General features: G+C 47.5%; 2 protein-coding genes across 6 annotated transcripts in view; one reads left to right on the top strand and one right to left on the bottom strand.

Moving 5' to 3' along the window:
* Positions 1-97: 97 nt before the first annotated feature.
* Positions 98-22,499, bottom strand: LOC307205681 (uncharacterized protein). Of its 5 annotated transcripts, XM_079958391.1 has the most exons (7): positions 22,389-22,499; positions 20,050-20,311; positions 16,778-17,113; positions 14,150-14,458; positions 7,000-7,125; positions 2,415-2,461; positions 98-1,468 (listed from the first exon to the last, which is right to left on the bottom strand). In XM_079958391.1, exons 2-7 carry the CDS (start codon positions 20,084-20,086, stop codon positions 1,424-1,426), a joined length of 900 nt encoding a protein of 299 aa, XP_079814517.1. In that variant the 5' UTR covers positions 20,087-20,311; positions 22,389-22,499; the 3' UTR covers positions 98-1,423. The 5 variants fall into 5 exon arrangements, with proteins under 5 accessions (XP_079814517.1, XP_079814520.1, XP_079814518.1 ...); XM_079958394.1 differs by lacking the exon at positions 22,389-22,499 and having other exon boundaries at positions 16,778-17,056; positions 20,050-20,966; XM_079958392.1 differs by lacking the exon at positions 22,389-22,499 and having other exon boundaries at positions 16,778-17,110; positions 20,050-20,966.
* FDPS (farnesyl diphosphate synthase) overlaps positions 21,081-23,888 on the top strand; it is a 42,737-nt gene continuing 39,929 nt past the window's right edge. Inside the window, exon 1 of the mRNA XM_079958274.1 lies at positions 21,081-21,168. Within this exon, the coding sequence (XP_079814400.1) occupies positions 21,096-21,168 (73 nt within the window). The 5' untranslated portion in view covers positions 21,081-21,095. The remainder of the gene's footprint in view (positions 21,169-23,888) is intronic.

The raw sequence follows: 23,888 nt of genomic DNA on the forward strand, positions 1-23,888 counted from the left end.
TGAACCCAGAAATTACTGAGTTAAAGCTCACAGAAAGTCCAGAGGTAGCATTGTTATCAATTTACGGTGGGGTGGGTGGAAGGTTCACAGGCTTGCTCACAAATTGATTGACAGCTGCACGAGTTATTATCGCTAGGAAGTAGGAAGGGCAAGGTGAATATAAAATGGAAGAATGGTATAAAGAGGTGTGGGGTATACCTATTAATGTTAAATGAACATGTGGAGTTAAGGTAAGATGGGGAATATGCAGGAGAAATTATTTTGAGGAGATATGGAAGGTATTTGTAGAATTTTTACTGTTAAAACGGAAAGGGGTCAAACCATCACGAGACGTGTTGAAGTTTTGGGAGGTTGGATAGTTACAATGGAATGGTTTCGGTGGTGGGGTGCACATTTTTATTTATTATTTATTATTACGTTGTTAAAATAATAATAATAAAAGAAATCAGCTGCCAGAGTTAGGACAAAGACGAGGGTTGGAAGGAGACGAGTTTTGAGCATTGCAGTTGGCTGTGGCGTGTTCTGGGGGTGAAAGCTTTCAGTTTGTAAAAAGCAGCAAGCTGGGCAGAGGGACAGAGGGCCTGGGCTGATTTCTGCTGGCATCCAAAACTGTGTCCATGGGAGAAGCAAGGCCTTATTGGGGTGCTATTGCTGTAAACTCCTCCATCGTAGGCTCAGGTTGTACGTATATATGTGTCAATAAACCATATAGCATAAAGACAACACAGTCTCCGCTGTGCCTCGTTTCCAAAGGAAACACGAACCCTGGGCAAGCGGAATTTCGCACCCCTTGGAGATTGGGGTGCTGTGTAACAATTCATTTCCACAACAGCTGTGAGAAGGAGGTCACTGTTTCTTCCAGCTTGAAGTATGGGGAACAGGGACCTTTTGCTGTCGTCGCTTGCTAGCTCTAGAAGCTGAGCTGGTGTTTCTTGTTAGTTTCTGTTTGCCACTGAGCAGCTGCTTAGAGTCACAGGACTCTGTTTACATTCCAGAGACCTTCCAGGCTATTGGAAGTCTCACGGGAGATGAGATGTGATGTTAGTGGTTTCCTGTTCCTTTGTTCTTTTGTTGTTTCGGTTGCTCTCTGCTTTCACAGAGAGAGGATGTCTTTGCTGTCTGCGTAGCGAGAAATAAAACCCTTTGCAACGTAGCCATAAATCTCATCACTTCCGCATGCTGCTGGAAACTCTGCTGTATGGGGGAACGTGCCTTGGAGCCTCATCAAAAGCTCAGGTTGTTAATTATTCGTCGGGAGGGCGATTCCAGAAGATGAGCTTTATCAGCTTGGCCGAGCGGAGATCCCGACATTTCTATCCTCCCAGCCTCGCAGATCAGAATCCAAAAAGCTGCCGCAGCATGTCAGAGTCTTTTGATCCCAGCCCCCCGCCACTTCTGATACTCGCTGCCTCTTGTTCTTTTCTTAGGTCCTCGAAGCAAGATTTAGCTGGGCATAGCAACTGCCTTCCTGTTTCGTAAAGAGTGGAGAAACTGTTATTTGGAGCACAGGCGGGCAACTTCAGGCCCTCCAAGGCTCTCTGCATGGCCCTCAGAAATCTCCTCAGGCCACGCCGCCTTCCCTCTGGTCACACCCCCTTTCCCAAGGCCAATCCCCTCACTGACAATGTCTCATATCCGTTTGGGCCCATTTCTCCAAATATACCAGCCGCCTCTGCTTCTGGGCAAAATTCTGAGGGTCACATGCTTGTAGTGGGCGGGTCAAAGTGGGTGGAGCAACAAATGCAAATTTTATTTTTGTTTATTTTCTACACACACATGCCCCTCTCTATTCTCTATTCAGACATTGGACTCAGCAAGATGGGTAAAGTTGTATATGCGTCGTATATGCATTATAACGCTGTGACACCAGCTGGCGCTGTAGAGTTCCATTTTTTGCCAGCGCGGTTTCTCATATAAAGTTTACAACGCGTTCTCCTCAAACGCTTCCTTGATGTGTCTATATCCAGCCATTGTCTGGGTTCAATGACACATTTCAGCCAGGCAAAAATGCTCAAGGAGGATTCAAAGCAGGACTCGGGAGGGGTAAGACTCTGAGAAGAGTCCTGGGGGCCAGGTGCAGAGGTCTGGGGGGCCGCATCTGGACCTCAGGTATGAGGCTCCTGATCTCTGGAGCATCATCACCTCTGTTCACAAGCAAGTTAAACTAGGCTGAAATGTCAAAAAATGTAAATTCTCCTTTCCTTTCCCTGCCCTGCCTCCTCCTTAGCCCAGTTGCACTTGCTCCAGTTCATGTCCAGGTGCAATTCAAAGCACCACCTGTTGGGGGCGCTATAGCATTGACAGGGGCTGGCCTGGATGACCTTGTGAGGCCCCTACAATGTATATCACATATGAAAGCACCCTCGAAATCTGGAGACGTCCCCCCTTCGCCATCTCCAAAGAAAGAGTCATACCTTTATTACCTCTGAAGATGGAGGTTCAGAGTCCTGGTATTGGGATCCTTGGGGAATAAAAGAAAAGGAGACAATTAGGAATAAATGAAAGAGATAGAGGGACCATTCCTCTTCAGCTGCTGTGAGGGCCAATATTTTTTGCCAACTGCAAAAGGGATAGGGAAGATGCTTCGTTCGGTTCAAACCTACCTAATTTGGATTTCACAAAACAGGGGGCATGCCCCACCAAGTGACTGCAGAGGGGAGGATCTGGACCTTCCAGGAGGAACTCAGGAAAAGTCCAGAATAGCAGCTGAGAATGCATCATGGGAGACCAATCTAGGGCAGCTTCCTGCAGTGGCGTAGCGTGGGGGGTGCAGGGGGTGCCAGCCGCACCGGGCGCAACATTTTGGGGGGCGCACTCGCAGCTCTCTGCCCCTACCTGGCTCACTCACTCTCTCTCACAGTGCTGGCTGTGCGAATCCGAGCTGCCGGGTCACCGCCCACTGTGCGGAGCGGAAAGAGAGCGAGGGAGGGACTATCTGGGGGAGGGACAGTGCAGCAAGCTTCGGGGCCGCGCAGGGCTCTTCCGACGGCGCCGAGCCCTTCGCGGAGGCTGCGTCGCCCGTACTTCAGAAAGCGGTGCGTGAAGTTTCCCCGCAGCGGCCAGCCGGCCCCGGAGCACGTGCAGAGCGCCGATTCCCCCTGGGCAATCCCGGCCGGCCGTCCAGTCGGCGACAGCGCCGGTGCCGCGCTCCTTCCTACCCGCGAGCGCCCCGTCGAGGGAGGCTGGTCCTCCGAGCCAGGCACAGCCGAGCGCGCCTGCCCGCCTCCTCCCGGCCATCGGGGGAGGGATCCAGGACGGGGGAGCCACCCCGGGCGGAGGCGGAGTCGCGCAGGGGAAAGGCCGCCCGCGCTCTCCGCGGCCCTCTGCACATGCTCGTGGGCGCCGCGGCCTTGCTCCTCCGACAAAAACCAGATCCAGGGAAGGAAGCCCCACACAGCTGAGAAAGAGGCTCCGCGAGCATGTGCAGAGCGCCCGCCTGCCCTGCGCGAGAGAGCCAACGGGCAGCCGGGGGGGGCAGGAGGCGCCCGGGCTCCCCGCTTCCTTCTGGAGGGGAGATGGTGCTTGCCCAACCCAAGGCAAGGTGGAGGAAGAAAGTCTCTTCCTGGGTCACTTACCAGATTTTTGAAACCTATGTCTAGGGCGGGTATAGCAGTGAAGAGCTTGGCGGCTCCTTCAAGGGGGCCCGAATCTGGAGACTGCAGGCGAAGCCTCACCAATGCCCAAAGGGCGAGGCTGATTTTAGTACTATAAAAATCCAAGGCTCCTAGCCCACCCTCCGCTCTCCGTTTTTAATGGCCCGATGCCTGTAAGTCGCCCTTTGATGGACTTTGAAACCCTCAAAGGGGGCGAGGGAGCAATATTTCCAATCAATCAACAGCCCACCTGAAAAGGAGGGGGGAATAATCTGCCTCCCTCCCGCGATGGGAGAACTGGCAAAGGTTCCTTCTGCTTTAACTGAATTAGATTATAAGGGGGGGGGTTGTCCCTCGCAGAAGGCGGCCTTCCTCCTCTCGCTAAAACAAAGCCACGAGGTTCCAGATTGTCTGGATAGCCAACACTGCGATCCTAGAATATATGTAAGTGGCACAAGGTGATCCCACAATTGCAGAGGAGTGTTCTGGCTGGAGAGTGACAGACACAAGTCCCGCGAGCCTCAGGAAACAAATCAAGTCAATAAGAACCAGGGAAGCAGGGCAAGGAGTCTCCCTTAGGCGTAAAGAGAGGATTAGAATAAAAGCCTTTACAACAATGAAGGCTATGAATGAGGTGGGGCAAAACCCAAGGAAATGCTGATGGGCGACCTTGCCTAAGAACCTGAGCCTGGCCCCATCAGGGCTGGATGACCCTCAGGTGTTCTGTGTGGGAGCTGTTTTGGAAGACACTAAAATGCGTACATTATATGCACTAGCACTGAGCTACAGCCCATGTCCAATTGGAGGATATAAATATAAATTCTGTAATTATAAATGAATGGATCTCCTTGTGCTTCCTCTTGGGTCTCAGAGCAGCTCACTTTCTGGTCAGTCATGTCTCCTGTCAATTGGGGACCTGCCATTTTGGATTTTACACCTCTGTGTATCAGAATGCCAATTCCAGCAGGAATAATTTGCAGCAAGGAAATAAAAAGGTAAAGGGACCCCTGACCATTAGGTCCAGTCGTGGCCAACTCTGGGGTTGCGGCGCTCATCTCACTTTATTGGCCAAGGGAGCCGGTGTACAGCTTCCGGGTCATGTGGCCACCATGACTAAGCTGCTTCTGGTGAACCAGAGCAGCGCATGGAAACGCCGTTTACCTTCCTGCCTATTTACCTATTTATCTACTTGCACTTGATGTGCTTTCAAACTGCTAGGTTGACAGAAGCAAGGACAGAGCAAGGGGAGCTCACCCTGTCGCGGGGATTCGAACCACTGACCTTCTGATCGGCAAGTCCTAGGCTCTGTGGTTTAAGCCACAGCACCACCTGTGTCCCAGCAAGGAAATAGTGGGCAAATAAAGGATTCTGCTTCCCCCCCCCCTATGCCTCTGCTCCCGACATCACCACCACTCCACGAAATGCAGCTTTCCTGATCTGGAGGGGTCTGTTGGGTGCCTCAGTCATATTTGCTGTCTGAAATAAAGCTTGTCTTCTGGTTCTTATAGCCTGCATTTTGCAAGGCCATTTGTGTTCATTCTTAATCAGATGCACAGGGACATAAACATGAAACAGCTTATTATTCTACCCAAATATCAGTAAGACGGGCCAAAAATAAGTTATAGATGGTGTCAAATGAGAACAATAATCAAACAAATCTCAAGGTGGCATGAATGCAACCAGTGGCGTAGCGTGGGGGGTGCAGGGGGGGCCGGCCGCACCGGGCGCAACCTCTGGGGGTTAGGGTTAGGGGGCGCAAATCCACGGGTTAGGGGGCGCAAATTACTTGCCTTGCCCCGGGTGCTGACAACCCACGCTACGCCACTGGCTTCCTGTTCTTACAGTGACCTAACAGATCCCACTGAGAATCCCACCAACAGAAAATGCGCTCAGTCCATTTGTGGTTCCTTGCTGTTTTTCCCTGGAACATAATCCCTGCCTAAAAATCCGGTGCGAAAACACTCAAGTCCAGGGAACCTTGGGTAGGGGGGCAAAATGGCCTCTCTGCCCGGCTTTCGGGCTCTCCTCCTAGCCACACCCTCTCTCCTTAGGCCACACCCCTTACCAGCTTGCTTCGCAACCTCATTGAGTGTGCTTGCCTATCTGGAATTTGTAATTTGAACTCTGATCATGCCTAGATGGAGGGTGGTGGGATGTAAGTTTGTGTAAAAACTGATCTACTACGCAAAGGGGGGGAAATTAACATACTTTTCAGTGCATAAGACTATGGGGTTTTTTTTACTCTAAAATAATGTTCAAAATTGGGGCTCGCCCTATACACGGATAGTGCAGAGGGGATTTTTTCTCAAATCGGAGTCCCCAAAAATAGGGGCGTCTTATACACGGAAAAATATGCTGTAGTGGTACCTCAGGTTACATACGCTTCAGGTTACATATGCTTCAGGTTACAGACTCCATTAACCCAGAAATAGTGCTTCAGGTTAAGAACTTTGCTTCAGGATGAGAACAGAAATCGTGCTCCGGCGGTAGCAGGAGGCCCCATTAGCTAAAGTGGTGCTTCAGGTTAAGAACAGTTTCAGGTTAAGAATGGAATGAATTAAGTACTTAACCCGAGGTACCACTGTACATTCATTGCTCAGCCACTTTTGTCACTGGCCCTCCCACCGCTTGCAAGTGGCCCCCGGAATATTGCCAAGCAGGAAAAATGTGGCACTCAGGCTGAAAAAGCCCCGCTGATTAGAGTGTTGGTCTATGACCTGAGAGAGCAGGGTCCGAATTCCCATTCAGCCGTGAAGCTCACAGGTTGTGACCCTGGGCCAGTCACTGTCTCTTAGCCTAAACTACCTCACAGGGTTGTTGTGGGGATGCAGGAAGAGGAAGAGAGTCATGAGCGACTTCCCGCCGGTCTCCCACGGCTTGCGGATAGCAGCCTGTTCTGGGGGCTGGGGTCGGGGGAAGCTCGGGCCTCCCCCGCCCCAGCCCCGTGCCTGGGGGGGGGGATAAAAATATTTTTCTTTATCCCCCCCTCCCAAAACTAGGTGCACCCTATGGGCCGGTGCGCCCTATGGGGAGAAAAATACGGTAAATTAAATAAACAACAAAATAAAAATAAACGTGGCCCTTGAACTTAAAAAAAAAGGTTCCTAAGTAATGCCTGACTTTAAGATAGCCTGAAATAATTATAATTATAATTATAATTATAATTATAATTATTTATTATTTGTACCCCGCCCATCTGGCTGGGTTTCCCCAGCCACTCTGGGCGGCTTCCAACAAAGATGAAAAATACACTAAAATGTCTCATATTAAAAACTTCCCTGAACAGGGCTGCCTTCAGATGTCTTCTGAATGTCAGGTAGTTGTTTATCGCTTTGACATCTGATGGAAGGGCATTGCACAACAAACACTTGTTGTTGATTTCTTAGGACATGGCTGCTGATATTACCTAGCCTGGAGCGGCTGCATCGAATCCAAAGGAAGCTTAAGAGAAGCATCAGCAGTGTCAGAACAGCCAGGACAGACAAGGACACTGAGAAGCTGAGACATTTGTTGTCTACGACTGCAGAGAGAGCTGTAAAAGGGAAAGGGAGAGGGAGGGAGGGAACAGGCAGACATTACTTAGCAACTGCTGTCACTGACACAGAGCAGAAGAACCCCATCATTTATATTTTGCTTCATTGTGTTACTGGAGGAGGGGTGGGTTTGCATTTCCTGAACTGAGGAAGCAAAGCTATTCTGCAAAATCCGTACTTTCCTGAATTTTGCAACGCGGTTCCCCAGATGAAAAATAGGCACGTTGGAGAAAAGTGTGCATACCAAGCATATATTTGTGGAAACAATGTCTAAGAAGGCAATACAGTGGTGCCCCGCAAGACGAACGCTTCGCAAGACGGAAAACCCGCTAGACGAAAGGGTTTTCCGTTTTGGAGGCGCTTCGCAAAACGAATTTCCCTATGGGCTTGCTTTGCAAGATGAAAATGTCTTGCGAGTTCCTGCGGGTTTTTCCCCCTTCCCCCCCTTTTCCTAAGCCGCTAAGCCGCTTATCAGCTGATCCGCTGATAAGCCGCTTAACAGCTGATCGCTAAAAGACAAAAAAACCGCTATACGAAGAGCCTCACGGAACGGATTAATTTCGTCTTGCGAGGCACCACTGTATACAGTATGTGAGGAAATGGCTTGCCCAAAATGTGCATACGTACTAGAGAAAAGCATGCACGAGAAGAATATGTTTGTGGGAATATCTCAAGGAAATGCAGCACATTATTTGAGGGAATTGCTTCCCCCCAAAATGTGCATATTAGGAAAAATGCACAGTAAAATGCTGTCAAATTTCAATGAGCAATTTCTTTTAAAAATGCAAACTAATAAATGCATGAGAGGAAGTGGACTTATGAGTAGAATAACAAGAAGCTGTCAGAAACCAATATTGAAACATTTGTCCGTGTCTAGTTTTATGAGGAAAGAAGGAAGAAACCACTGTTCGCATCCTCTGCGTAATGCCCCTTCCGATCTTCAGGAGGAGGGGGGGTTGTGGGATCACGACCCCGCCCACACTCACTCTGCGAGGCTGGCGTCAGCCTCGCAGGAGACTGGGATTCACCCAATTAGCATACCCTGTGGCGCCAGCCAATTGGCTGGCGGCAGGGGCGGGCCTTCCTAGGGCCACTTAAGGTCAGGGCAGCCCCTGGCTCGCCCCCTTTCTTCCCTGGAGACGACGCAGTTTGCAGCTTGCAGTTTGGGTTTCCCTCAGCTGCTGGACCACGTGGAGTTATCTCGGAAGAGGCTTGCCGGCAGGGAAGTAGGGAAGTTTACCTTTTGTTATTCCTTTCTCCTCTAGGAGTGAGCGCTGCTTAATTCGCCTTTATTGCGCTGCTCTCTTCATAATTGGGTACTTCGGCTGAATTTTAATTGATTGGGGTGCCTGGGGGGTGACTGCATAGCCATTCGTTGTTAATTCCGCTGGTGCGTTGCTGTTTGTGTGTGTGTTTATTGTTCCCGTGGTCAGCAGAGGTGCTTCAGAATTTCCTCATCCTTCCTCCTTTGTCCCTTCTCCCCCTCTCTCCCCGTTGTTTGAATGCTCTTTAATCAGCTGATTTTAAACGGTCTCCATTCTGCCTCTTCGTTTCTCCCCCTCCCTTAACAGCCGACTTTAATCAGTCTCCTTTCCGCCCCTTCATTTCCCCCCTCTAAACCACGTGGTTTGACTGCTTTTAAACAGCTGATGTTGAACAGTCTCTGCTTCTCCTGCTGTATTTGTTAATTGTTATTCTGTTATTTGTGGACATTGTGATTGCTCCTATTCCCTGTTACCCTCCCCACCAGCTTGTTTAAAGTGGGCATTTTACTTCCGTGTCTGCTTGGGGTTTTAATTCTTCCCTGGGCTCCGAGCTCCTTCCCCCACCTCCCTACCCCTGCTGGGGGCTGCATTCTGTGGTTGTCATAGAAACGCTATTGCTGTTACTCCATTAAGGAGGCTTTTGTTGCCTGCTGGCTGTTTGTGTAGCCATAAAAACGTCTTTGTGTGCTGGCCGGCAGGGCAATTCACAGCTAATGAGCGATAATTAAGGGCATTGTCTCCAGAGGCTGATCTGCTATACGCTGTTGCATAGTACTGAGTTTGGTTCCTTGTTCCCCTGCCGGTCGCCATTTTGGGAGGCCACGTGTGAAGCTGGGGCAGCCATTTTGTTTAAGGGAAAGGGGCTGGCAACCGCATTTAAAATTTTAAATATTCTTGCCTGCGATTTGTTTTGAGTTTATATAGATTTCACGTGGTTCTAGGCTCTGATACACTCAGGTCTTCTATCAGCGCGCCTCTAAGCCACCAGCAGGGGAGCCCCTGCCAGTGCAGTTCGCTGGGAAATAAATAAATAAATAAATAGACAAATAAATAAAAAATAATAATAATAAAAAAAGCCTCATACTTAGGCTCCTAACTACTAATCAGTAAAAATCCAGGAGACAATACTAATATATATCACATTTGCAATTGGCAGCTACTGTTTATTTAGCGTTTTGGTGAACAGCAAATTTCTATTTACGTTGGTTCCCGTCTTCTGCGGTGGGTTTAAGCGAATTCCTGGCGAACACTGCCATCTAGCGGCAAGAAGTATAATTGCAGCATTTTGTGAAGTGCATTTCAGATCCCTTATTTACAGCAACAGCCAGTGATTGTGGGGCAGATCAGGTTGCCTGTTTCCCATTGCGGTTGTTGATTATAAACAAAAACTATATAAATAAATAAATAAATAAATAAAGATAGATAAATATAATAAATAAATAAATAAATAATAAAAATAAATAAATAAATAAATAATAATAATAAATAAATAAATAAAAATAAAAAAATAAAAAATAAATAAATAAAAAAAATAAATAAATAAAAAAATTGTTTTGGTAAAGATAGGTAGAAAACAATAAATGAACATTAAATAAATAAATAAATAAATAAATTCCCGATTTGCATAAAACTTGACTGCCCCCCCCCAAGTCGCTGCTTTTGGCTTGGACATGGAGAGCAACAGCAATCCCCAACAATCTCAGCGTGGTAACGCCCTGGTACCAACAGGCCCTTGTAACCCTCAGGCCATGGCCCAGCTTTTTTCCGCGCTGCAAGCATTCTACGCACAGTGCAGGACACCCATCACTCCCTCCCCGAACATTGTCGAGGTGTCACAAGATTGCATACCAGACACCCCCCCCAGTCAGCAGGGTCAGGATGGTCCCTCCACTAGTGCAGCCAACGTGGTTGAGCAGGCCCCCAGCAGGCCACGGACACGCTTACAAGCTGCCCGAACTCAAAAATCTAAGTCTGGTTCCCAAAAAGGCAAGGCACCAGCTAAAAAACCTAGAGCGAGCGCTCAAAGTGCCGGGCCATCGGTGGCCTCTACATCAGCCCCCCGCCAAGAGGTGGTGGATGTTCCCAGTGTATTTCGGGACAACCCTAGGCGACCGGGCACCTCGGAGGAGTCATCTTCCGAGGAAGAGCTGCCCCCTCAGCAGGTGGCCTCAGCCAGCGACCCGGCCCCCGGTGACGACACATCACGGAGCGGAAAGCGGAAGGCGAAGAAGAAGCACCGGTCCAAGAAAAGCAAGAAGAGGGATACTTCGGACTCCGACGATGAAACAGGTACCTCCTCCTCAGATGGGGATAGTGACGCTCCAATGGAATCATATTGGGGAGAGGGGGAGGACATTGGAGCTCCCCAGTGGGTGCACGAACGGAGGGCCAACTCACACAGGAAGACATTTAATGGCACGCTTGATTGGAAGGATGGGGCCCTGGTTCCAGACGTTAAAGTCTCAACCAACGCCGCCACTGACTTTATTCTGGGGAACCACCTCTCTAAGAGGAAGAGGAACAAGATATTGAATGGCAATTATGTAGATATGTTCTCCTTGCTGCCCCCAGCTCAGGTCAGGGGAAAAGGGGAAAAAATTAAGTACTATGGGAAGAGGAGGTACAGGGTACCCCGGGTAGAGCGAACGTTTGAGAATTGGCTTAATGGCTATCAAGTGTTTATGGCTGTGGTGTCAAGTTGCTATCCCAAGAGGGGCGCGCATCTCGTGTCCTATCTGGCACACGTCAGGAGGGCACGGGAGTTGGCAGGAGATGAAGCTGCTTTGGCGTATGATGAAGACTTTCGGAGGAATGCCTCGCTACTGTCTTCAACGCGCTGGGACCAAAAGGACAACAATTGCTGGTTTGACCATGTGGGGCCCAATATCGAGAAGAAAGCCACCCAACAGCCAAAAATTGGTAAGGTGGAGACCCAACGCCGTAGGCAGTGCTGGGACTTCAACAAGGGTACCTGTCAGCGCGTTAATTGTAAGTACTTGCATGAATGCGATAGGTGCTTAGGCAGCCACCCTGCAGTCAACTGCTTCAAAGGGAGGCAGCAGCCCTTTCGGGGAGGCAGGGGTCACCTCGCTCGGGGAAACAGGGGTGGCTCCGTCGGACCAGCAGCCCCCGCCCAAGGGCCAGCTGGGGTTCGTTTCTAACATCTCCCTAGGCCTCGCGTGCTCTCCGATAAAATTGGAACCCTTGAGAGCATTGCTAAAGTTCTATCCAAATAGATGTGCAGCCCACCTACTGGATGAAGGGTTTTCTGAAGGTTTTAGAATTCCGGTTGCCTTCACACCCAATTCCAGTTGCCCCCCTAACCAGAAATCAGTCTTGGAAAGGCCTGACATCGCGTTTAAAAAGATACAGAAGGAGGTTACAGCCGGCAGGGTGGCCGGTCCATTCGCAACTCCGCCTATCGAAGGGCTTCATATCTCCCCGCTTGGTATTGTCCCAAAGAAGGTCCCCGGCGAATTTAGAATGATACACAACCTGTCCTATCCCAAAGGAACCTCGGTTAATGACGCCATTCCCCAAGAGATGTGCACGGTGAAGTATTCGTCTTTCGATCAAGCTGTGCGGTTGGTGCGGAGCTTTGGCAGGGGCGCCTTTTTGGCAAAATGCGACATTGAGTCAGCGTTTCGCTTACTTCCGGTTCATCCGGAAGACTACCGCTGGTTGGGTTTCAAATTCCAGGGAGCTTACTTCATTGACAAAGCTATGCCCATGGGTTGTTCTATTGCCTGTGCTGCATTTGAGACTTTCAGCACATTCTTGGAATGGGCCCTAAAGTTTAGAACAGGCTCTCTAGGGGTGGGTCATTATCTCGATGATTTTATTTTGGTGGCAAGTGATGCAGGGGAGTGCAGGTCCCTCCTCCTGGCCTTCGAGTCCTTAGCTAGGGAGCTGGGGGTCCCTCTGGCAAGCGAGAAGACCGAGGGTCCGGTCACTACCATGACCTACCTGGGCATTGAACTTGATACCGTAGCCCAAACCTCGCGCTTACCGGCGGAAAACAAGAAGCTGTCAGAAACCAATATTGAAACATTTGTCCGTGTCTAGTTTTATGAGGAAAGAAGGAAGAAACCACTGTTCGCATCCTCTGCGTAATGCGCAGGTCTATAAATTTGATGCATCGCGCAGAATAATGCAAACAGAGGCCATTTCTTCTTCCCCGCCCTCTTTCGGAAATCTAGAACACAATCAAAACGAGAATTAGTAGATTATTTCACATACAGAAAAGCCCAGTTCAATTCCTGACATCTCCAGGACTGGAAAAAGATTATTGTATGGCCTACATGACCCTTGAGGTCTCTTCCAGAGCTACAAAGCCACTTCTGCCCTTGAAGGAGATGGAGGTGCGGGCTTCATGAGCCCAGCCCTGCGCGATTGGGGGGATTCCCAACAGCATCATCCCCTGGTCAGCCAATCGGCTGGCTCTGGGGGCGTGGCCTGCCCTACTTAAGGAAGGACGCGGCCGGGGATCTCCCTCTTTCCCCACCTGCCAGCTGTTCCTGCTTTTCCCACCCTCCCACCCTATAAGGTTTTTGTTCCTTGACCTTGCTCTGGACCTCGGTTGGTCGCCGTTGAGGGGGCTGGTAGGAATTTTTCCACTTGGCAAATTGGCACCAGCCACTTGGTTTTCGCCTATATCGTAGCAATTCGTCACAACTTTATTGGTATTGGTGGTTAGGCATTGGTATTGTTCTGTAGTTGGAAGAGGGGAGGAAGCGCCATCACCTGCCCCACATATTAAAGGGTAGTCCAATAAAGGATTCCAGGGAGCATGGCCCTGTCTGAAACCTATGGAGGTGAGGGCCTAAGGCACACCCCTGAGCGGTGACCCCGGGGGAGTTCCTAGTTGATGTGCATCAGAAGGACTCCCCCTACTGGTGGTTAACCCTTCCGGGACTTCAAGCGGACGGGCTGAAGTTGGATATACAGTGGTACCTCAGGTTAAATACGCTTAAGGTTACATACGCTTCAGGTTACAGACTCCGCTAACCCAGAAATAGTACCTCGGGTTAAGAACTTTGCTTCAGGATGAGAACAGAAATTGTGCTCTGGTGGCGCGGCAGCAGCAGCACTTAGCTAAAGTGGTGCTTCAGGTTAAGAACAGTTTCAGGTTAAGAACAGACCTCCAGAACAAATTAAGTACTTAACCCGAGGTACCACTGTAGTCGGTTAGGACCAATGCCTAAGCCAATACTGCTCATCACCTGTAACCAATAAAGTTGTGGCCTTAAGGTAAAGGTAAAGGGACCCCTGACCATTAGGTCCAGTCTCGACCAACTCTGGGGTTGCGGCGCTCATCTCACTTTATTGGCCGAGGGAGCCGGCGTACAGTTTCTGGGTCATGTGGCCAGCATGACTAAGCCGCTTCTGGCAAAACCAGAGCAGCACACGGAAACACCGTTTACCTTCCCGCCGGAGCGGTACCTATTTATCTACTTGCACTTTGACGTGATTTCGAACTGCTAGGTTGGCAGGAGCAGGGACCGAGCAACGGGAGCTCACCCCGTCGCGGGGACTCGAACCGCCGACCTTCTGATCAGCAAGTCCTAGGCTCTGTGGTTTAACCCACAGCGCCATCCTTAATAATTGTGTCATGTGTCTTTATTTCCATGGGGGGGGGGCAGAAACTCACCACGCTTAGCATAATGCAGCTTCCTCTATTCCTAAGAACCAACACATGAAGATGACCAGCCAATTTTGTCAACAAGGGCAGAGGGTGACGTGACGCACCACCACTCACCCGCAGGGAATTTGGTGTTCATCCTGACAGCGGTGCCCGAGGAGTTGAACCTGACCTCACACGTGAAATTCGCGGCACTCGGGTTCAAATCCAGGGGGACGTGAAGGACACTGACGAACGTCCAAGAACTGCGGTTGCTTCTCATCTGCAGCGTCTCTGGCCGGAGATGTCCAGGAACGTCCCAGGACACTTGGACGAAGCTGGAAGCGCCGTGGACCAAGCAAGCCATTTCGTTGCTCTGCAAGATTCGAGATGCTTCACGCGGAGCGGGCTGCAAAAGTGTCACCCAGGTGCTCTGGGTGTAGCTATCTGTGTGTGTTGTAGGGAACAAAGCCGAGAGTTCAGGAAACGGCAGCAACAAAAACAATAATAACAACAATAAATTTTACTTATACCCTGCCCTCCCCAGCCAAGACTGGGCTCAGGGCGGCTAACACAAAATATAAAAACAATTGATTGAAATACAGCTTAAAAAACAAGATTGAAATACAACACAAAAACATTAAAATGCAGCCTCATTTCAGTGGAAACTCAAATCAAAAACTTTTTGGGGGATGGAAACGTTAAGTCTTCACCAAGGCCAACTATCCAGACTGGTCCCACATGGGCCAGAAAAAAGCCAGGGAAGTCCCCAAATAGGAGTTTCAACACAGAAAGAGAAAGGAAAAAAGAAAGAGGGGGAGGGAATCAAATTGATTCCAAGCCAAAGGCCAGGCAGAACAACTCTGTCTTACAGGCCCTGCGGAAAGAAATCAGATCCTGCAGGGCCCTGGTCTCATGAGGCAGAGCAGCATTCCACCAGGCCGGAGCCAGTGTTGAAAAGGCCCTGGCTCTGGCTGAAGCCAATCTAACTTCCTTAGTGCCCGGTACCACTAGGGTGTTGCTATTTATGGACCTTGAGGCTCTCCGTGGGGCATACTGGGAGAGGCGGTCCCGTAAGTACGAGGGTCCCAGGCTGTGAAGGGCTTTAAAGGTCAAAACCAGCACCTTAAATCTGACCCTGTACTCCACCGGGAGCCAGTGCAGCTGGAAAAGCACTGAGTGAATATGCTCCCATGGCAGAGACCCCGTGAGGATCTACATCTTGTAGAGGATTTCTACAACCAAAAAAGTGTGGACTGTACAAAAAGAGAGTGCGTAGGGCTGCTCCTCTTGCTTGCTGTGCTCTTCAACCTGGTGCCATGCGCCAGGAGGCAGCTTCGCCTGCTGAACAGCAGCCTGAAGGGGGAGAAGGCGGGGTGACTCCACCCTGCAGCTGATCAACCTTCAAGGACACAGAGAAGGCACCAATGAACACCAGCTGGCTTCAGTCTTCTTAAGCAGAGCTTCCAGCAGCAGTCAGATGCTGGAAACAATGCCTGCAGTTCCTGGCCCAATCTTGCTGCTTCCTGTTCATCTTGGTCCTTGACCCCATGGTAATCGGATTCCCTGACCCCTGGACTATCTTGGGCATGCCGTTTGCCTGACCCTAAGGCTGGACTTGACTTCGGATGCTGAGTCTGCCTTCAGGCAAACACACCTCAGAGACTCTTCTGGTTGTCTGGCCTCTCTTCTCCACTGAGCTCTGCACGTGGTTGCTCAGCAATGAGACTAAGACACCTGCCCATTTTCCAACTGCCCTTCTCCCACACCTGACAACTCCCTCTTTTTTTACACCTTACCCACCCCCTCACAGCTTGCCCTAAGCTCCTCGTCACACAGATTTCTCAACCCCTCTTAAAGGAAGTAGGAAGTGCTTGACAGAGCAGCTTGGTAATGCGCTGTGTGAACCACCTTTCCCCTCCATTAAACAGTTCACCCGGGTTGCCTGCCACCCCACACTGCTTCTTCACTCACTTGCTGTACATGTCACTGCTGTTGGTGTGGCCACCTATTGGTGGCCATGCCAACTGCAGCATGATGCTAACCTTATATTTTTTATGTACACAGTGGTATCTCTGGATGCGAACAGGATCCGTTCCAGAGCCCCATTCACATCCTGAAGTGAACGCAACCCACGTCTGTGCGTCTGTCTGTGCGTGGGTTGCAATTCGCCATTTCCATGCATGCGAGTGACGTCATTTTGAGCGTCTGCGCATGCCCGAGCGGCGAAACCCAGAGGTAACACGCTCTGTGCACAAAAATGTATAAATATGAGGCAATAATGTACAAAAACTAACTTCCTTAGGGGAAGTTAGATGCAAAAATATGTGTGTTAGGAGAAAAAGACACGAAAATGCTGATGAATCCTCATTGGGACTTGCAGTCGAACCTTGGAAGTTGAATGGAATCCGTTCCGGAAGTCTGTCCAACTTCCAAAACGTTTGGAAACCAAAGAGCGGCGGTTTCTGATTGGCTGCAGGAAGCTCCCGCAGCCAATCGGAAGCTCCATTGGTTGTTTGGCTTCCAAAAATAGTTTTTTGGAATAGTTTTTTGTCACTTCCGGGTTTGCGGCGTTCGGGAGCCAAAACGTTCAACATGCAAGGCGTTCGGGATCCAAGGTACGACCATATTTCCAATAAAAACATATTACAAACAAGGCAACTGAACTTAAAACAGATTGATAGGTTCAGCCACTGTTAGTAAGGAGACGGTAGAAGAGACTCAATATCCCTCACACTCCAAAGCTCAGTCTTTTTGGTTCCTTACCTCCAACAACCAGCGAGGAGCCATTGCTGAAAGTCAATGTGGGATTTCTCTTTGCGCACATATACAGGCCAGAATCTTCCTTCTGGACCTCGGTGATGGCCAAGACCAGATTTTTTCCTTCTGCCTCGCAAGCAAACCTGCCTCCATCTTCCTTCCCTGAGCATTTCTTAATTAAAAGGGGTGTGCCATCCTCTCTCCTTTTATACCAGCTGAACGACAAGCCTTTGTCTTCCACGCTTTCTGTAGAAAAGCACTCAAGTTGGGCTGAGCTCCCGGTATCTACAAAATGGAACGGCTCCGTCTGATACAATAGGAGTAACTGGACTGGTAATACTGCTGAGAGAGGGGAAAAAATGATAAAAGAAGGAACAATGCAGTTGGATCTTGTCTCCTTTCACACAAAGGGAGATTCCCTAATGAACAAAAGCAATCTTAAGTATAGAAAGCTGGTAGGCTTTTTGGGAGGCAGGAAGAAATAGGTCATTGTCTTCTTGTGCTGTAAAAGTGATAAAGGGGAGCCACACCCCTAGTTTAAGTTTATCAGTTATCTTTTCTAGTAGGGTGGATTCTCATACATAATAATAATAATAATGTATTATTTATACCCCGCCCATCTGGCTGCGTTTCCCCAGCCACTCTGGGCGGCTTCCAACAGAATATTAAAATACAATAGTCTATTAAACATGTCATATACTGAGTTGAATAGGATCCAAAATGCAGCTGTCTGATTGGTCCTAGAACAATAGGATTCCAAATGCAGCAGTCTGATTGGTCCTAGAACAATAGGATCCAAAATGCAGCTGTCTGATTGGTCCTAGAACAATAGGATCCAAAATGCAGCTGTCTGATTGGTCCTAGAACAATAGGATTCCGAATGCAGCAGTCTGATTGGTCCTAGAACAATGCAGCGGTATGATTGGTCCGCAGGAGCCACCCGATCTGGCTCCAGATGGAATGAATCTACAACCTGATTGGCCTACAGGAGAATCCCAGAATTAGCCAATCACGTGCAGCCCATTGTGTAAATAATGTATATAACGCAGATATTGTGGGGGAACTTCCATTCCTCCTCACCACTTTGAGCTGAATAAAGAGCATGAAATCCATTCTCGACTCTGAGTATATTTCAAAACATTAAAAGCTTCCCTAAGCAGGGCTGCCTTCAGATGTCTTCTAAAAGTCAGATGGTTGTTTATTTCCTTGACATCTGACGGGAGGGCGTTCCACAGGGCAGGTGCCACTACCGAGAAGGCCCTCTGCCTGGTTCCCTGTAACCTCACTTCTCGCAGCGAGGGAACCGCCAGAAGGCCCTCGGAGCTGGACCTCAGTGTCCGGGCAGAACGATGGGGGTGGAGACGCTCCTTCAGGTATACTGGACTGAGGCTGTTTAGGGCTTTAAAGGTCAGCACCAACACTTTGAATTGTGCTTGGAAACGTACCGGGAGCCAGTGTAGGTCTTTGTCTATTCTATCGGTCTTCCCAGTGTCTAGTTACGATATTCAGCTGCACGCTCTTTCCCCCGCAATGTCTATGACAATAGTGTCTCCTTCGATCTATGAAAAAGGCTCTATGAATCGAAAGTGGAGACACTATACTGTATGTACTTTCCCCTGTTTATTTGTTTTGTAACACAAATAATTTTTTTAAAAAAATTAAAACTATTTTTAAAAGGTATAGAAAGCTGGTTACCCCTATTCCAAACTCCATTCAGGAGGAATTTGACTTACACTACCTTTTTTGCCGGTGAAGTTCTGCCAGATTGTGGGGTCCTGAACTGCCACATCACTGGAAAACACCTTTTTGGGAGTCTTAAGCCAGAGTAAATTTAAGAATGTTGGCTGAACTGGGGTGAGGGACAATAGTATGTTTCTGATTTAGCCAGTGCTTTTTTCTTTTAAAAATGTTTCTCATTTTGACTCAAGAAAATCACCATTTTATAGTTCAAATCAGGAAACATAAATACAATAAATGGACAAAAGTACAAAGATTCACAAAATGTTTAGGAGTATGTGTACCCCCAGAAAAGAAACAACAACACTGGAATCTGCTGAGGTGAAAAACTTACACCAGCTCAGTCAGGAAAGCGCAAGCTCCACTAAACCGAAATTCTCTAATCCCAGTCGATCTTGGGTTTGGATTGTACTGTTAGGCAGAATCCGTCAACCTTGGCTCCCCAGAGAACACTGAACTACAGATCTCATCATCCCCAGCCAGTTCAGCCAATGGTGAAGGATGATGGGACTTATAGTCCAATGATACCTGGGGGGTGCAAGGTTGAATAGGGCGGATCTAAATCCATTAGTTGTATTTATTTCAGAAATTTGTACCCCACCTGCTGTTGTTAATGTTTTCAGAATGCCCTTAAAAATAACCTAAAACCATTGAAAACCAGTCTTGTACATTTATGTGTGTGTGTGTGTTTTAAAAAAACACCTGGTTTTATCAATATTTTGATAATTTTATTATGCCTACTGTTTCAAAAGGCTATTTTCATTGCTTAATTTCATTGCTTAATTTATAATTTTATGTAAACTATATTGCTTTTAATTAAGCAGTACAGAATCTGATAAATAAATATTTTTTCAAGTACCTTAAGATCCAAAGTTTTAAAGAAGTTTTGTTTTGTTTTTAAGCAGTTCTTCCGCATAGGCTATGACTGTAAGAAATCTATATGTCTTGTGGATTCTCAAGACCAACAGATTTATTTTGGCATAAGGGTTTGTGGACTACAGTTCATCAAATGCTTGAAGTGTTATACTCGGAGAGGGAGAGATGTGAACAGAGAAATCTGAAGAGTGGGGTGAAAAGGAATTGAAATGCATTGCTTTTTGATGCAAAGCTCAAATAAATACAAGATAAACCGAATGACCTTTCACAACAGCAGCAATCAGAGATAACATAATCCTGCTAGCTGTGCTCCAATAATTCTTTGTAAACCACTTTGAGGGCTTTTTAAAAACCATCAAGTAGTATATAAATCTGATGAAATCAAATAAATAAATGCTTTAACAGCTAGTAGGGGAGAGAGATCTCTTGTCTCAACCGAGTCCTAAACTAATAGGATCAAATTTGCTGGTGCATTCCAGTTCAGCAAATTTCACACCGCAGCTACACATTAAATAAGTAAATAAAGTCTTTGGTTGGAGACCGGTAACTTTCAGGCTTGCAGCAGGGTATCCTGGGAAAACATTCAACACCCCCCTCTGATCCCTCCCCCACCCTCCCAGAATAATAATAATTAAATGATTCAGATGAAACGCATAAGTCATTACCTGCGCAGATCAAAATGAGGCACTGCGGGAACTGCATCCCCCAAAGTCGTCAGCTGCGCCCAGGAGCCCCGAGCCTGCGTTTGAAACGGCAACTGCGTTTGAAAAAGGGTCTGAGATCATCCTGGCCCCATTTCCTTTGTGAAGAAACCCAGCCTCTGCGTGGGTGGTACCGTTTGAGACCAGGTGGCTGAACAGAATAACAGTGCGGCTTCACAAGTACAGTGGTACCTCGGGTTACATATGCTTCAGGTTACAGACTCTGCTAACCCAGAAATATTACCTCGGGTTAAGAACTTTGCTTCAGGATGAGAACAGAAATCGTGCTCCGGCGGCACGGCAGCAGCGGGAGGCCCCATTAGCTAAAGTGGTGCTTCAGGTTAAGAACACTTTCAGGTTAAAAACGGACCTCCGGAACGAATTAAGTACTTAACCCGAGGTACCACTGTAGTCATTTGCTGAATGTGGATCGGTTCCAGGGCTTGGACGCAGTCAGTACCGGATTTATGTATAAGCTAAACAAGCTATAGCTTAGGACCCCATTCTCTTGAGGGCCCCCCAAAAAAATTAAAGGGGGGAAAAACTGAATGTACATTTCCAAAATATAAGATAAAAAACAAATAAAATAAAACCTACATACAACAACAGTGTTTTGTGTTGTGTAGGCTCCTGTGAGGCAAGTCATGGCCCCTGCCTGCTAGCCTGCTCCCTAAAATATCACTGGTTTGCTCCTTTCTATATAGGGTGCCTACATTCTGCATGGACTTGTTGCAGGACAACATGTGCAAATGGCTTTAGATACCTATTTGGTTCATAAATTACCATATAGCATATATTCAACCCCAAAAAAACAGTGACAATTTGATGTTGACAAAGGACAGCTGGACATATAAAGGGCCCCATTACCTTCAGTAGCTTAGGGCCTCATCAAACCTATATCTGGCCCTGGACGCAGTGAAGGCTTTGGGTCTTGCAATTCGCTGGGCCGCAGCACGGAACAGATGCCAACACTAGTTGGGGTGGGGTGGGATTCTGTCTCCTCAGAAGGGATGCCGGTGGGGGGAATTCAATTCAATTCACATCTGAAGGCAAATCTATCAAATTCACAATATCTGGAACCAGGTGGAAACCTAAAACACAGTCGTCTTTCAAGATTTGCCCTTGTCGTGAATTTCGCAATGTAGTTGCGCAATGTAGATTTTTAAAAACTAATAAATTAATGGAAATTATGGGTTCTTTTTTATTATTGGGTGGAATTCAAGGCTGCGCTCTTCCAATAGTTCTGCTTGCCAGATGGAACAATTCTTCCCTCTATTTCCCTTGAATGCTGTCCTGGGGTGGGGGGGTTCCCTAACCCACCCCTGAGGTATTTTGGGGGGGGGGCACAGAAGGGAGGGCTTCCACTTATGGGCCTCATTAGGTGAATCCCACCCCTTACTATAAAATAGTGATGATGATGATTTGCACTTATTAGTCAATTTTTTATGAGAAGCAACATACCAAAAACCAGCACCTACAGAGTAAATGCTAAAACACATTCATACTGATATGAAAAGGGAGGCCTAAAACATCCTACGCACTGAAGGAGGCCATAGATAATTTAACAGTGTGGTGGAAAAGTAGTCTAGTTTTTTGTGTTTGGTTTTGTTTTGCCTGGCATCTAAAATAGATAGTTGGAATTTATCTTCATGTAAACTGCTTTTGATAGGGTGTTTTGTTTGCAATCAAGCAGTGTATAACTTTTATTAGATATGAAGTAGCTTTGAGGCTTTTGTTGTTTATAGCGGCTAACAAATAATTTACGGCAGATCCACACCATACAGTTAAGGCACTTGATGTCTCCTTGCAGAGCTATAATTCCCAGCACCTAAAAAAAATAATCTACAGTTCCCAGGATTCTTTGGAGGGAATCATGCACTTGAAATGTGCATTTGGCGTGCCTGGCATTACCACCCATCGTTCTTTTCTCTCTCCGCTTTCCTTTCCTTTTGCAGGGAAGTATAGTCCTGGGTTAAACCACAGAGCCTAGGACTTGCCGATCAGAAGGTCGGCAGTTCAAATCCCCGTGACGGGGTGAGCTCCCGTTGCTCGGTCCCTGCTCCTGCCAACCTAGCAGTTCGAAAGCACGTCAAAGTGCAAGTAGATAAATAGGTACCACTCCGGTGGGAAGGTAAACGGCGTTTCCGTGCGCTGCTCTGGTTCGCCAGAAGCGGCTTAGTCATGCTGGCCACATGACCCGGAAGCTGTACGCCGGCTCCCTCGGCCAATAAAGCGAGATGAGCGCTGCAACCCCACAGTCGGCCACGACTGGACCTAATGGTCAGGGGTCCCTTTACCTTTACCTATAGTCCTGGGCTACATTTTGGAGTCCCTTGTTTTGCCATCCTCCTCTTGACTATTCCAGCCTTGATCTCACTGTCCAGAAAGCACTGTGCCAAGGGTGATGACATTTGTAATACTGTAGCACCCTGCTTGTGGTTAACGCTTAGCTGGAATGAAATATTCAACGCAGCAATAGAGAAATTAAAATAGTAATTTATTTGTCAGACAAATAAATATGAGGCACAGTGGTATATGGTTACCAAGCTCTGGCCTGGCCTCTTGCCATTCTGGCCAGCACTTATATTTCCTTAATCCAGCCCCCTTGCTCCTCCTGTGGCTGCCTCTGTCCAATCAGCCTGGTTGAAATTCCTATTGGCTGTTTGCTAGAGCCAATCACAAAAGATACACCCATTTCCTTCTTGCCCTTTTATGGAAATCCAAAAGCTATATATTCTTCTATCTATAAATGACAAATAAGTAGTAATATATCTTACATGTGTCTCAACAAGGAATCTTAATTACCAGCTCACCTCTTGCCCTCCTTGCCCTATTGCCTTCCAAAACAGATAATTAATCTTGAATTTTTATCTTATGCATGTCAAGGATTGAGTTCACATCAACATTGAGAGATCTCCTTCATTTGAAGGTTTCTAAACAAAAGGCCTGACAACCATATATCAAGAGCGCTCGATTGGCGTCTTCTGTCTGGCAAGGGGGGGCTGGTGCCTGATGGCCCCTGTGATCTCTTCCAACTATATGAAATAAGAATCTAGCATTTCTTAAATCCTTTGCATAATTATATTTAAACTAATATATTTAATACATAAATAACCTTTTAAAAGGAAAAGAAATCTTAAAAGGATCTTAGTTTAAGAAACAAACAGCTTTTGAAAAGTCTTCCCAGAAAATGTTCTGTTTCTGCCAGCTAGATGTTTTTTCACTGCTCTTGACCTTCTTTAACCTTAGGAAGAAGATATGGCTCATTTTACTATTTATCCACCCTTAATTTGTAGGGTCAGTGTAACCTTGGCTGTCAGCCTGTAATTCCCTTTTTACGACTTTGAGAATTGTTTTCTGCTATAAATCAGGGGGGCCCCTTGTCTAGGAGTAAAAATATCTTGCCAAGGTTTTTAAGCAACTGGTCTCCTGGCATAAAATATTTGAAAATCATTAAGCTTTTTAAGATACAGGCCCTGATTAAACATATAAGCTTTAATAAAAATGCAGGCTTATGATTAGATGCCTCATTCCCCCCTTTCAAGCTCAAGGACCTTCATCCCAAGTGTCCTTGATAGCTTGACCTTCATCATATTCCTGAGGTAAAGCTCTGTATAGGGCCATGATATGAGGTAGAGTTTCATTTGAAATCATCTTGCTAATTGTACTTCTAAAACATGAAATGATACATGGCACCATACATAAAACCATTATTACTACTGTCAAGAAAAACAAGCAAGACAATAGTATCCCTTTGAGTCCTGCGACATTAGGTAACCAATTGGTGAGCCATCCCATATCCC

Source organism: Podarcis cretensis (genome assembly GCF_951804945.1).
Source record: "Podarcis cretensis genome assembly, chromosome: 16".
Lineage (NCBI taxonomy): Eukaryota > Metazoa > Chordata > Lepidosauria > Squamata > Lacertidae > Podarcis > Podarcis cretensis.

What these genes read in the sequence shown, in the direction of transcription:
- LOC307205681 (XM_079958391.1), bottom strand. Translation starts at nt 20,086, where the DNA reads ATGCAGTTCCCGCAGTGCCTCATTTTGATCTGCGCAG. An exon ending in CTCCTCGCTGGTTGTTGGAG is followed by an intron (nt 14,459 to 16,777) that starts GTAAGGAACCAA and finishes CAACACACACAG; the next exon opens with ATAGCTACACCCAGAGCACC. An exon ending in CATCTTCAGAGGTAATAAAG is followed by an intron (nt 1,469 to 2,414) that starts GTATGACTCTTT and finishes TTTACGAAACAG; the next exon opens with GAAGGCAGTTGCTATGCCCA.